A 15812-nucleotide genomic window follows, 5' to 3' on the forward strand; every position below is an offset into this window, starting at 1 on the left:
AATGAGTCTGAAAAGAATAAATGTATGCGTTGTAATTCTTCACTATATGAGTAAATTTCATTTCTATAAGGATCTACTCATCTATTTATTTACTGTACCTACAACAACAACAACAAACAACGGGTTTCATAAAACTTTTATTGGCCGATCAATTCATTTATTGTAGGCGTCTCATTGTTGTCTCTGATTGTAGTTTGCAATGTATGGAAATGTCAAAAATGAACTGAAATTGAACACAGAAATGATTTGATCGAGCAAATCACCACCATAATAGTATATTGTGCAACAAGTGGGGAAAGTCCAACTTTTCTCGCGAGTGTGCCACAAACACACGAGCGATAAAATGACTTTCTCCACATGTTGCACTTTTCCTACAACTGCAAATTTCAATAATTCAAGTAATGGACTTGATTCAAATCAAAATGACCTTCGTTGACACTATGTGCTAATTTATTGCGTTTCCATAGAAACGACTCATCAAAAGCCCAATTTCATTGGTCTACCAAGCGAGGTGTGGGCAAAGTGCCGTGAGAAATAATATTTCCCACAGTATGAGCAATACATAGTTTCAAAATTGAGTAAGCTATGAAGAATACGTTACTTTTCATAGCAGTTGTAGGAAAAAGGTTTTTCCATTTTGATTTTAATCAAGTCCATTACTTGAATTAATTAAATTTGTGCAGTTGTAGGAAAAGTATAGTGTGCAACATGTGGATGAGAAAGTCCTTTTCTCTAATTCTGTGGTTATTCCGTTCATTCTTCCACATCTTGTAGAACAAAATCGTGCGAGAATATATCAGAAACGCACAGTTTTCATGGTTATATTTTATTATTCTATGTTGGTACTCCGAACTTTCCGCCACGGCTTTATCTGTCAATTCATCAATTTGCCTTAAAGAAATCAGTTCTGCCAACCAACATTTTTCAATGCAAAAATCACTATATGATATTTATGGAAATATTTCATTAATTTCAATGAAAATGCAATGAATTAGAGAAAATAATGTATAATACTCGTACAAAAGGCTCATTCTACCACTCGTTCATTCCAAAACTCGCCACTTCGTGGCTCGTTTCTGAATTTTGAACTCGTGGAAGAATATCAATGCCTTCTGCACTTGTATTATAAATAACTATTCTCGCTCGTGTGTTTGTGGCACTCGCCTTTCAGGCTCGTGCCACAAACTTCCACACTTGCGAGAAAAGTTGGACTTTCCCCACTTGTTGCACAATATACCTACTAATTTCTACAAGCGCTTTCAATTCCTTTTCCACACGCATTTTAAGTCACAATGAAGAGTCACTTTTCCACACAGTACAGGAAAAACCCCTGTTCTTTATTTTCCGCACGCATATGCGAGCGGGAAAGAAATAGCAGTGGATTATTCCGCACGCAATTAAAGAATAAATTAAATTATGTCATGTCTGTTATGGTAACGACATGCAGAATTGCGGCCGTCATTCATATGTCTACGCGAATAATTAATCAAATCTTTCAAGTTTCATTTTATTTCAAGTGCTTGTAGAAAAAATGTTATTCCTAACTCTTGCGGAAAGTGTCTTTCTTGCACTCAACTGCTTGACCGAACTCCGAACGACAGTTTAATGCGGGAAAGTACCACTTTCCGCACTTTGTTAGGAGAATAACTATTTTGAAACGTACCATAACACATTCGTCAATAGAAGAGGTAAAAATATTGTGTCTATTATTCCGCTATATCTATCCATAAAATATTTACTAATGATAGTTCATGCGATTACGCATTCGATTATTAAATTCGATTAAAAATATCAGCTGTTGGAATAAAGTCATTCATTTTGAAGTTTAGTAATATGAATTTTTTCAATCTTATTATTATTAGTTATTATTTCTACAAAGATTTTCAGAAATCTATTGACAATATTATTCGTAATTCATTCGAATGATTTTCATTCGATTTTACAAGAAGAGGGTGGGAGTAGTGACACTATAAGGCACAATTTCGGCCGCGGTCTATGCCATTTCTTTAGGTAAAGGTTTTCCAAAATAAAGATCATAATGATATCAGCCAACTGGCCGCCACAGCTACGGTTGCAGCACGATAAATACTTTTCATGAAATTTTCCATTACCAATTCGCACATTTGCAGCTATATGTCCTCGATAACTTCACAACTTCTGTCTTCAAGGTCTTGAATCGATTGTGGAGCATTAGCATGGAATAAATGCCCACGTGGGCCCAAAGGAAAAATCTAAACGTGTTTGTTAAATCATAAGATTTCGGTGGACAATTGTGATCACATCTTCGAGAAAAAACAAGGTCAGGTATATTTTCTTGCAAAATTACGATTATTTCTTTTCCTGTGTGGCATGTAACGCCGTCATAATGAATATAAACTTCCTTCACATCAATATCTTCCAATTTTGGCCATAAAAAATCATTAATCATAGCCTAATGCCCAAGATCAACAAACCTAGGTTTTCGTCTACTTTAAAGGAAACAACAGCAATATTGTCAGTTTGTCTCGAGCGACGTATAAAGGGTGTTTCATTGGGAAACGGAAATACTTCACAGGTGAAAGTGGTTTGAAGTGAGTTTTAACAATGAATTATCAAAAATATATTAAATCCATAATTATTTCAACATTACTTTGTAATTCATTTTGACATTGGTTTTCCTTTTTATAGCTGTATACCATTTCAATTTCTATTTATTGAGAATTGGGTTGCATTAGTTTGATATCGGCATATTCCTCATTTGAAAATGTATAAGGCATTTTTTTAATTCGACAAAACAAAGAGCCCGTTCACATGACGAGCGGTTTCCGCGCGGTTTGAAACCGCGCGTTTACAAGTACATGAATTTTCTTCGAAGCGTACACATGCCTCCGCGCGTTTTTATGGACCGCGCGTAGAGCGCGGTTCTAGAGCTTGCCCGTAGTAACCGCGCGTTGGCGCGCGGTTTGAGATCATAGGTTTCTAATGTAACCGTTCAGATGACCGCGCGGGCACGAGCTGATAGATGCCAGAGACGTATTCACGTCACATTTTCCTTCGATCCGTTCGGTCAGAAATATTTCAAAATGGAACCGGACGCTCCTAAATTATTCATAGATGAAATTGAGAATTTTCCTGTAATATGCGACATGACAAGTAGTGTATATTCAGATAAAAACTCAAGGAGACGGGCTTGGGAAGAACTCGTCATCATATCCTGTGAAGGAGATGCTAATGAAGAAAAAAAAATGTATTATGTGACCACATAAAAATGATAATAGCTCTTTATTTAGAAATCATGAGATACACGTAGAACAAATATCATACAAATGAAGAGAAATAGTATCAAAATAACATTCACCTACCACTTAACAGCAGAAATCTACTGTACTAAGTATATGGTTCTAATTATAATTATTCAACAATAAATTGAATATTATATTCTTAAATGGTTTATAATTATTTATTTCTTTGATTTCATTAGGCAGTCTATTGAAAAACTTTAAACAACTGTATTATAGCTGCTATTTGTGTTGAATTTAATTTACTTTTTTTTTCTGTCGAGCCACGTGTCCTGCCCACTGCCACTTCAATTCTGCAACACGCGCTATAATATCTACGACTCTAGTTCTTTGTCGGATTTCTTCATTCCTTTTTCTGTCTCTGAGACTGACATTGAGCCATAGACCTTATATCACATGGACAGGCCCTAACAAGACTTTCACGAAGAGTTCGCGTCAGGCCAGGGGCGGATCCAGGGGGGGGGGCCATGGGGGCCATGGCCCCCCCCTCGCGGACCTTATAAATTTAAAAATATATCCTGAATCATCGAAAACAATGCATATGGGCACTCAGAAGTGTGAAAGATTGGATATGATCTAGAATGGTTGAATGGTTCTAAAGAGGTTGAATGGTTTGGCATTAATGCATATACACAGGACCATTTGCAGCAGTCTGAATGTTGAAAATACATATTATCCGAAGATACGCTAATCAAAAATAGGAGACCAGAATTTGTTATTGAATTTTTAATATTTGATCATATGTTTTTATTTAATAGGAATCCATTATTTTTTCAATGCTGGCTTTAGTTATTTGTATCTCGCGTTGTACAAGTCCGATCAGTTTCCACTATATGGCGTTAGAAAAATGAGATTTCGCACTACAAAATCATTCTGACAGTTTTGTGATGAGTTGACTCAGTCAAGTTTGAGCGCGCCACAAAGATAAACACAAGCAGAAAAAATACGCTATTTTTTATAGTTTTTCTTAGATAGAGGCAAAAAACAAGCCAGGCGGCTGAAAATGTGAATAGTGTTTATGGACCTGATACTGTAATAGCCAAACATGTGCAATTTTGGTTGCGTCGATTCCGTTCCGTAGTTTCGATGTCAAAGATGCACCACGCACTGAAAGGCCAACTGTCGTAAATATCGATAAAATCATGGACATTGTCTAGTCCTGTTTCGATTGCTCAAGAGCTTAAGAGTGCACAATAAACCGTTTGGAACACTATTTGCATAAGGCTGATCTCAAGAAGATGCTAGATATATGGGATCCACATGAATTAACGCAAAACACCGCATGGACCGAATTTCCACTGCGAATCACTGCAGAATCGCAACAAAATCGCCCCATTTTCGAAACGCTTGGTAACTTGTGATGAAAAGTGGATCATTTACGACAACGTCAAGCAAAAACGGTCGTGGTCGAAACGCGATGAGCCATCGGAAACGGCCGGGAAGATTTTGCTTTGTGTTTAGTGAGATTGACAAGGAATTATCTACGAAGAGCTGCTCCCCTAAGACACAACTGTGCACTTGGAACTGTAGTTATCAAACGAAACAGCGCATATTTGACCTAAACTGGATCATTCTAACTATGGTAATTGAAGCCTCGTTCTTTATGCAGAAATAATGGATTTCTTCTTACTACTCCTTATACTTTCATGCGCCTGAGTTTTCTTGTGAAATAAATTTACATATATTTATGAAATACATAAAATTTTTGGAACTTGTTTTTGTTCTACAAAAATTTTGGAAACTGAATATGATATGATTTACAAAAATCCATCTTTCTTTAAAAAAACTCTTGATCCAGTAGGTACAAAAAAAAAATTCCGCCATTTTTCTAACCTATATGAGCCGTGACTTTCTATGGCCCCCCCCTCAAACATCGCCTGGATCCGCCCCTGCGTCAGGCTGAATATGAAAGAGAGAGATGCAGATGGATGAGTCAATGTCAAAATCATATGACCAAAACATTGGACTTACGTTTGGAAAATCTTGAATTTTTCTTTTATTCTGAATGAAACTCATTGTTATTTTGATATATTGGAATTCTAGCAATGTAAACGAGGGTTAGAATTGCTTGAAATCTTTCTTATATTAATCTATTTTCGACTATCAAAAGTTTAATTTTTGTTTGAGAATTTATGGAAAAAGCTATAATAAATAATATTTTTATTATTTATATACCAAGAAAGGAAAGCATTTTTTCCTTAGGTATGTATATAGTCTTTTCTACTACTTTTAAGGTCGTCATTTTTATCAGTCAGGGAGGAAAATGGTACTTCTACTCCTGCCGGGAGGAAAACATTTTTCCTTCCTTCTTTAGGGTCGAGAATGAAGTTTTCTATTAAGATAGTAGAAAAAATATATTTTTTATTATATCGCAACTTAAAATGAGAATAATTTTCATATATTTTTATCAAGTGAAAATCGTTATATTATGTTATTATTGAGTGAAGATGATCATTCTTTCAAATGTTTGGTTGGAATAATCAATTCAATATAGACTAATTCTCAAATATAACCATTTAAAGATTCAAAATGAAAGTATACTGCTTAGTAATCACCTATTTGTGTTGTTCTATTTTATTACTTTGGCTTTCGACAACCAAAATTCTAAGTACAAATATTATTGATGGTAGAATGAAAAATCATTTTTACAAACAATTTTATCGTTTGAATACAATCAGTTATGTCTATTACATTTCATTCTTCAATTTTGTATTACTTCCAACTAGTTTAGTTCAAGTCACTTATCAATTTGATAATAGTAAAATCTTTCAAAAAATTGTTTCCAGATATCACAGGCAATTAAAAAAAAGAGAGTTTATGAAGAACTGTATTCATTAAGTTTTTATTGCTATTCAAAATACATTATTACAATAAATAATTTAAAAAATGGTCCGACTCTAGCCTATCAGCGAGTGAGGAAGAACATATTCGCAGTCGGATTTCTTACTCTCCACTAAGGAGGATATTCACTCTTCCAATCATTTAATATCCAGGATATTGAAAAATATCAGGATTGAGCTCTTCCTCTTCTTAGTTCTAAACTCCTCCAAATCTTGAAATTTATGGATCTTCTTCTCCTTATCTCTCCAAGGATCAGTTATGATACATTCATTTTTCCTGAAAAATACATATTATAACATTATATATTGTTGTTCACATATGTTAAAAGTAATTTTCAACTAAATAACAATTTAAGATACCCATTTTCAGCCTTTCAGTGAATGAGCTTCTCTAAAGATGAATTTTTAAGCCAAGGCACAGAATATGTTCCTCATTTAGTATGGCAATCTAAAAAACTGAAAATTTCAAACTATTTGATCTTCATATTTGATTTTTCTTGAATTGAACTTACATTATTATTGTTTATCTACTCCTATTGAATTATAAACTCATTATTCAACTGCTTTTGAGCAATTAATAGTATCTATTAACAAACAGCGTGATTTATAATAACTCACTACTATAACTCACTATTATAAATCGGAAAATATGGATCTGTGCTTCTATACTTCTCTGCTTCTATTCGATTGGCCGAAAGGGAACATTCCATTATTGTTATTGAGGGGAGGAATGTCCGAGGGAATGTCACTCTTGACGTTTTCAAATTAAGTTGATATCTAATTATTGTGAATGTTTTGCTGAAAACGATTAATTCAGATAGTGAAGATGAAATATTATAAAGGTATACATTTCCAAAAGACAAACAGCTAATGTTACCATACAGAATTAATTGCCCGAAAAAATATAAAGAAGTTTGAAAAAATTTTCAAGATTGGTGTAGCAGTAAGATCATAAAGTAATCGTTTACAGGGAATATTTGTTGGTATATTTTAATGCATTTTTATAGGCAATTATTAAGGTTTTTCAATAAATTTCTATGTCTGTACTCTGTACTGGATTCAAGCTAGCCGAAGCTAGTTCGATTGTGATTGGTAGCACTAAGTTTCCATCTCTCTTGTACGGGATCGAGCACATTATGTTTATTTCCCGTTCCTTCTGTCTTTATTCTAAGTCTGTATTTTTTTCTTAGTATTTATTGATATAGTCGTAGATAAAGTATAGTATTCAACTTGCGGTAATGGTCATAACTCACTTGATGAATTACAGCACTCGCCTGCGGCTCGTGCTGCAAACATCATCTGCGTGAGTTATGACCTACATTACCGCTCGTTGAATAATATACTATTAAATCACACCTAGTATCATAAGTATTTATGGACTTGTCTGTACCAAACCAACTGTTGTGTTCTTAAGATCAATAATATCATGTCTTATTTCCATTCTATGTCTTATTGTATCATTTGGTATCATGTCCCTTTCAGATTTTCCAGCTGCTGTCCACTTCAGAGCTGTATGTTATTATGCTCCTAACTATTGAGTAAATTTTTTCTTATTATTCACATTTATGTTTTTAATCGATAATATCCTATTTAACATTGAGATTATTGGTTTTCTTTGGATGTTTCTCTCAGATATTACTTCGTCTAGTGTTCCATTCTTGGAAATCCTCATTCCCAGGCTTCTAATTTTAGTATTCAATCTGGGGGGAAAATCCTCCATGACAGCAGCAGAGGATTTTGATTTTATAAACAGTTGTACCGTCTCTGGTTGCCCCATCTCTTGCTGTTTTGTCTCTGGCTGGTCCTGTTCAATTTCTTTTGCAATAATTATTTATATGAATGAATAAAATAATGGACGGAAAATAAATAGATATTTCACATCCATAAAAAATAAAATATTGATGTACCTTCAATATTATCTTCAAGACATTTATCTCCATAATTTAATCTCTCAGGCATATAATTGGAGAAACTGAAAACTGAAGGAATAACATTTTTTTTCAGAGTTTTTGTACCATGAATATTAATAAATCATGTTGATGAAAACGGTTGCTGCATATTTTCAACAAGGAAAAAGGGTTGAAATCAATTCTTCTTCAGCTTTCATCCACTGTTCCCTTAATTTGTCATCCTTTGGAAAACTGTGAACTGATATTTCCTTTATGTATGAATTCAGAGGGTATTAAAAGAAATAAATACTTACGAATGAAATTTCATTTTTTGGCTTTTTTCTAAGCTCGCTGTACAATTGAAGGCTGCACGAGTGTGAGGCATTTTATTTGAAAATTACTTCTTTTGGTGCTTTGAATTTCGCAATAGCAGATGGATTCTAGAAAAACATGAGCTTTCGATTAATTTTCAAGATGAAATCGGCCTTTCAATAAGTTTCATGAACTTATTGAAATCCGATAAAGATTTCACGGAATACTTACCGCTAATTCCTTTTATTAGAATGTTCAACACTTTTACAAATCGAATCAATCAGATTAACTATGTGTTCAATTCAGAATGAGAGAAAAATTAGCGATTTTCTGAATGTGAGTTCAATGTTTTGATCATATGATTTTGACGTTGACTCATCTAGCTCCATCTCTCTCTTTCATATGCGGCATGCCAGAATTTCTCTCTAAGGGCCTGTCCATTTGATATTAGGTCTATGCATTGAGCATAGTTCTTTCCATCGCTCTCTGCATCACCCTCAGCTGGTTTGCGGTCTTCTTAGTTATTGCCATAGTTTCCAGGCCATATGTCGCTACCGGTAATATGCAGGCATCGAAAACTTTCCTTTTAAGGTTTATGGGATGTCGTTATTCCTGAATATATATTTCATCTTTCCAAAAGTCATCCAAGTTAGCCTGATTCTTCTTTTTATCTCTGCTGTTTGATTTTCTTTGCCGATTCTTATTGAGTGTCTTAAATATTATATATTCTTCTACATTTTCAAGTTGTGTGCCGTCAATGTTGATGTGTTCTGTGGTGTTGTTGATAAGTTTGGTCTTCGAAACATTAATTTTCAAATCGACTTTATTCAGAGCATCAATAAGTTGTTTTAACATCTCGCTCAATTCCTGCATGTTGCTACTTATTAGGACGATGTCATCGGCAAAACGAAGATGATTTAAGTAGGATCAGTTTTAATTGATGAATAATAGAAACTATTTGATCTATAATTACCTATCAAAACTCAAAAAAGTTTAATTTTCACCTAAATCTGATACTGAATCCAGATTCAAACCAAAATGTAGAATTCAAACTGAATACGGGCCGTTACGGCAACGCGCGTTCACCGCTTGGCAACCGCGTTCCATGTGAACGGTATCCAATTATCAACCGCTCATTCAACCGCGCGTAGACCGCTTGTCATGTGAACGTGCTCTTAATCACTGATAACAATGAGGAAACTATGAATATGATCTGAATTATCCTAAAAAACAATGGTCTTCTGTCAAAGTGATGGTTGTCAACCTACTTGATTGAATACGAAATTTTATGAATATTCGCAGTAGTGAAAACAGCTTTGCTAAAATAAACAATAGACTTTACACACAAAAGAGGACTATGCTCTCAATAACTGACTTATAGATTTATCACTAAAAGTTACTTTAAACCACTTCCAGCAAACCAAATTCTTAAAAACTTCACGTTTACGTTGAATATTTGTGCAGTAATGAGAAACGACGAGAGAGTAGGTAACACAAAAATAAAAACTGAAATGGTATACAGCTATAAAAAGGAAAACCAATGTAAAAATGAATTACAAAGTAATGTTGAAATAATTTTGAATTCAATATTTTTGATAATTCATTGTTAAAAGTCACATCAAACCACTTTCAGGTATCCAAGTTCTTTAAAACTTCACTTTTACGTTGAAAATTTGTGCAGTAAAACTGTTTGCGCGAAAATTTGAAGTACACGTCTCAGTTTAGTTTTTAGTGGTGTTTCTGAATATTAAAACAGTTTTTCAAAATTCCGATGTACAGGATATTGTTTCGAGGATTCAAACGATTCATAACTTTTTGTTAACCCGGACCAGGATTTTCAAGGCGGTTATTGCATGATACGTTTGGGCTCTCAATTAGGAACATATTTGCCAAATATGAAGAAAATATACCTGGTGGTTCGTTTGATATGGCATCAGAAAGAAACGGGAAAAATTCATAAAACACCCTGTATCTCGGCTACGAAGACAGTAAGACCCAGTAAATGGTGTATTTCCAGAACCCCCTTGGTGCCACCTATGCACCTGTGAAGTATTTCCCTTTCCCAATGAAACACCCTGTATACATGGTTTCGATTTTTCCACCATATTTTGCCAGCCGAGAAGCTGATTCAAGACAACCCAAAAGTGCTTTATAGTTTTTGCGAACTGTGACTGCAATTGTTGAAGCGTGTATCGTTCCAATTTTAATAATGGCGTAGTTTTCACTTGTCAAATGTCAAAAGAAGACAACTTCAAAAGTGATAGCTGCCCAGACAGCGACTTATTGGAAAACTCTCCACTTCTCGAAGCTGAGCTCCATGGGCAAATAATACGAAATTAGCGGGACCACCCATGTAGACGTGAATGAAAATCGTAGCCAAGCTGGATGCAATATCATTCGAATGAATTCCGACTTAATAACTCCTATCGCCACCGCTTCGTAGGTAAATCGAATGCAAAATTGCGATAGACAACTTTGTATCAAACTTGAAATTATTTTTTTCACAACTACATTAAGAGACATATAGTATAATATCTTGAGACTACACAAAAAATTCCAATCTCTCGTTTGCAACTATTCTTGGCTCAAAATTCGAAAATTATAGAGATTATGACGAAATGAAAGAGCAATCGATCTGACGTCGGAGACAACCACTCAAAAAGATCCTTGACAAAAAACATTTAACCTCACTTTTCTATGATGATAGATCAGAGAATTAAAACCAAAACATGCTGTGCCCATATTGTCAAAAATGACGAATGATAGCAATTGAACTTTATTTCAAAACGTATGATGGATTAAAAGTGTAACCTAAATTATTTTCTATTATAGTTATACATTAATCAGTTGATAATGATGGAACCAAGTATTTTAAGTCCTAAAGAGGAGGATAATTGTGAAGATGTAAAAATAACAGATAATGATTTGCCTTTATGTTTTAATCAAGATTCTCATTTGGAACCTATACAGGGAACCGATTATGTTACTAAATTTTGGAGGAATAAGGAAAGGGTAAGGGGAATATTTAGGAAAAAACACCCTAAGTCAAGAGCTTGGGTCCACTAGGTCCTCCTAAATATATTTCAACATATGATCATACATTTGTCGACTTCATTATTCTTTGCAGATGAAAACCATGAGTGTTGCCTTAGTTTTGTGCCTGAATTTCGGAGTTGATCCTCCAGATATTGTAAAGACTACACCAACAGCTCGAATGGAGTGCTGGATAGGTATTTGTCAAATTTCTGATTAAAATAGCTATTATTACGATATATTTCCTAATTTAAAAGAACTATTCCTCATATTCAAGAATATTACTTGTTAGTGACAAATGATAAATAATCATTCGTAACTTAATCACCAATTGGGATTTAAAATTTTTTAATCGTGACATCAAAATTCTCATAAGATTTTCATTCTTATGTGTAATAAGAATTACTCACTTCATGGGACATGTGATCTACTGAACAATATTGAATTGAGTGGATCCTTTTTAAAAAAATGTTTCATAACACTAATCTATTTAACCTCAAAGTAAATAATGATAATAGATAAAGGATTTATAAGGAAATCTGAAAGATTGACTCATTCAGAAAAACCCATAATGATTCATGCTCATTTTCTGAATACCTTTTAGATCCTCATAATTCGTCACCAGCAAAGACCCTAGAGAAAGTGGGGGCAACTCTTCAGTTACAATATGAGAGATGGCAACCTCGCGCTAGATATAAACAATGCTTGGACCCCACAATAGATGATATGAAAAAATTATGTTTCTCCATGAGAAAAGCTGCAAAGGAGGAGCGTTGTTTGTTCCATTATAATGGTCATGGTGTTCCACAACCAACAAAAAATGGGGAGATTTGGGTATTCAATAGGGTGTGTATATACGGCTCTCGAAAATAATTGAAATCTTAATTTTCTTGAACCTAATAAGTACAGGCTCTGAACTAATTGCAATTTTTTGAATATGACATAACTATCATAATACATAAAGGGTACTAAATGAGACCGATGTGAAAACAGGCAACTATGACACGAAACTCATTCCGTAGAAAAATTTTAACTTCAGGGATTCTTTTATGATATGATGCTAAAAGGGATTTTATAAGAAAAACATAATTCCATATTTTGTAAGGCAAAATTTCGCCCCTAATATCCCTTATCATTCGTTTCAAATAAAAAAATCTTAACATTGTGACAATTGAAGTTGATGAGAATTTTTTTAATGGAATGTATGCTTCTCAAAGTACTTTATAAGAAAATATAACATATTTTGTGAATTTCAATTGAAAACAAATTATGGGTGTTCAAGGTGATGAATTACAGCCTGACAAATATGAGGTTATGTTTTTCTTATGAAGTACTCAGTAAAGCAAACATTCCATTGGAGAAAATCCTTATCCACGTCATTTTTCACGAACTTATGAATTTTTATTGAAAGGAGGTTGTAGGGGTGAATTTCTGCCCTACAAAATATGAGGTTATATTTTTCCTATTAAGTATCCAGAGAATCCCACATTCCATAAAAAAAATCCCATCCATGTCAATTTTTATTGAAGTTATAATTTTCATAAGAAATAAATTTTAGATCATGGTCACTTAGAACACAGCCAGCGTTCAGCTATAAAATGCTGTTTTCACAGCGGTCGGATTAAATGAATAAAAAAAATTAAGCTATGAATGGAATGAAATGGAAACTATTCATTTTCAGATTTATTTTTGGTTTATTATTTGAATAATAAACCTTTATCTACTCCTATTGAATTATAAACTCATTATTCAACTGCTTTTGAGCAATTAATAGTATCTATTAACAAACAGCGTGATTAATAATAACTCACTACTATAACTCACTATTATAAATCGGAAAATATGGATCTGTGCTTCTATACTTCTCTGCTTCTATTCGATTGGCCGAAAGGGAACATTCCATTATTGTTATTGAGGGGAGGAATGTCCGAGGGAATGTCACTTTTGATGTTTTCAAATTAAGTTGATATCTTATTATTGTGAATGTTTTGCTGAAAACGATTAATTCAGATAGTGAAGATGAAATATTATAAAGGTATACATTTCCAAAAGACAAACAGTTAATGTTACCATACAGAATTAATTGCCCGAAAAAATATAAAGAAGTTTGAAAAAATTTTCAAGATTGGTGTAGTAGTAAGATCATTAAGTAATCGTTTACAGGTAACATTTTTTGGTATATTTTAATGCATTTTTATAGGCAATTATTAAGTTTTTTCAATAAATTTCTATGTCTGTACTCTGTACTGGATTCGAGCTAGCCGAAGCTAGTTCGATTGTGATTGGTAGCACTAAGTTTCCACCTCTCTTGTACGGGATCGAGCACATTATGTTTATTTCCCGTTCCTTCTGTCTTTATTCTAAGTCTCTATTTTTTTCTTAGTATTTATTGATATAGTCGTAGATAAAGTATAGTATTCAACTTGCAGTAATGGTCATAACTCTCTTGATGAATTACAGCACTCGCCTGCGGCTCGTGCTGCAAACATCATCTGCGTGAGTTATGACCTACATTACCGCTCGTTGAATAATATACTATTAAAATAGTTTGAAGAAAAGAAATTTTACCTCTGGAAATTTGTTGCATTTGCCAGACTGCTTTCTCTGGTTCAGAACTTTTCTTGGAAACTATAAAAACTTTTTTCCTGAAATTTGAAATGAAATCCCGTGATATCTAAAAAACTTGCTTTTTGAAGTAGGATTCAATAAGCCACAGTATAAAATTTCCTGTTTCCTATTATCAAATCACTCAAATAAATATCCACTATAATTCGTTCACCTATTTAATTAATAGTTTGTATTATAACTGGCAAAATTGGGGGAAAAGACAAAATCTCAACAACTTGTAGTACATTTCCTCTTAAACCCTTTGGCCTATTTTAGCAATTATTTTTTTGAATTGCAGCTTGATTCCTTGGGAACATAACTGTTCAAATGGCGTCCTCAGTTACTTTGTTGTATTCAGGGCTATCGTTGTTGAATGAGAAATTAATGTTTTGAATTGCAAAGCTCTTGTCAATTTCCATTGATACACAAACCAGAAGAATACATAATTTCCATGAAAAAGTTAATTGTATTAATGAATTTAATTATCATTTTTCAACCGATGAATAGAAAAATTAATACAATGAAGAGTCGTTCATCATATTGATGAATTGTCTTCACTGAATCATTGATTTCCATTAAACCAATGAAATATTTATTATTGCAATGTTCAGTTCATTATTTGATTGTTTGTACCTACTTTGTATCAATAATTTATTACCGTTCATTGAAATTGTCCAAAGTAGTTAATTTATGACTTTATACATTTAATGAACAAAGTTCTTCTATCCAATGAATAATTAATCTAAACAACGAACACTCAAAATCAATTTCGGAATCGTGATATTGATGAACGGATTCATAATATCAATGAATAGGGGTATATGTTAAAAAATGAAATTTTATTATATTGATAAAAAAGCGCATTGTATCGATGAAAACAAGTAGATGATTGCCATTTGTTAATACAAGAACAATTTTTTTTAGTGTACTGAAACCATTCTAAGTGTTGTAAGTTAAGATATCGCAATAAATAAACAGTCATGATAGTTATTGTTTAATTATATTGAGTTCTACATGCCATAGATTACTTAACGTTCCCTTAAATCAAGAAAATTATAATTAAATATAATATAATAATAAATAATATAATTAAACAAATTGCTGTAAACAATAACTATTATGTGAAATTGATTGATAAGTTGTTGATGAATAAAAACCACCAAACCGCATTAAACATGATATACCCACATATAAAAGGAAATTTCAAATATATGTTCATAAATTAAACCAAAGGTATTTGTGAGAACATTGTCACATATCTAAAAAATAAATTTAATTTAACAACTTCTTCTAGAACAAATACAAATCTTAGTAAATTGACCAAAAATAACAAAGACATTATATAAAAAGATGATAAATCAGGAATGTATAAGTTTGCCAAAAAACATATATAGGACAAACAGGAAGATCTTTTGGAATTAGAATTGATAAATATCTGAAAAGTTTCCTTAAAATTAAGAATAATTCTACATATTCCAATCACTTGTTAAAATTAGGACATACGATTAACCATAACTTCGAAATTCTAATTATTGAAAATAAAAGTTATGGTTTAACCTTTCTAGAAGTGTTAGAAATAAAACGATATAATAAAGTTCAAATATTGTTGAACGACTAGGTGGACGTTAACAACTTGCCGCTTTAAATATCTTTCTGTAATCATTTATTTGCTGGAATTCCCAAGATTCATTGTCAATACCTTTATCTACCTAACGTACCCTATATTAATCAATATAAGGAATAAGTTCACTGAAAAATGTTAGTTATTAAAAAATGTAAAATATTTGAAGAAGCTACTGTATAGCGAAAGAGTTGTTATATTAAGTAATCAAAAGTGAAATAGAATAACTGTC

General features: G+C 32.9%; 1 protein-coding gene and 1 long non-coding RNA gene across 4 annotated transcripts in view; one reads left to right on the forward strand and one right to left on the reverse strand.

Moving 5' to 3' along the window:
- Positions 1–7463: 7463 nt before the first annotated feature.
- Positions 7464–8775, reverse strand: LOC123682696. 2 transcript variants are annotated; one of them, XR_006747847.1, is made up of 3 exons: positions 8551–8775; positions 8026–8266; positions 7464–7933 (listed from the first exon to the last, which is right to left on the reverse strand). It is a non-coding gene; the product is annotated as an uncharacterized LOC123682696 (long non-coding RNA). The 2 variants fall into 2 exon arrangements; XR_006747848.1 differs by lacking the exon at positions 8551–8775 and adding an exon at positions 8322–8334.
- A 2221-nt stretch (positions 8776–10996) lies between these two features.
- The window catches only part of LOC123682674 (regulatory-associated protein of mTOR), a 31951-nt gene continuing 27135 nt past the window's right edge, over positions 10997–15812 (forward strand). Inside the window, exons 1-3 of one of the 2 annotated variants that reach the window (XM_045621429.1) lie at positions 10997–11331; positions 11447–11549; positions 11957–12198. In XM_045621429.1, coding sequence (XP_045477385.1) covers positions 11173–11331; positions 11447–11549; positions 11957–12198 — 504 coding nt within the window. In that variant the 5' untranslated portion in view covers positions 10997–11172. The remainder of the gene's footprint in view (positions 11332–11446; positions 11550–11956; positions 12199–15812) is intronic. The other variant, XM_045621430.1, reaches the window with a different exon arrangement.

Source organism: Harmonia axyridis, chromosome 6 (genome assembly GCF_914767665.1).
Source record: "Harmonia axyridis chromosome 6, icHarAxyr1.1, whole genome shotgun sequence".
NCBI lineage: Eukaryota > Metazoa > Arthropoda > Insecta > Coleoptera > Coccinellidae > Harmonia > Harmonia axyridis.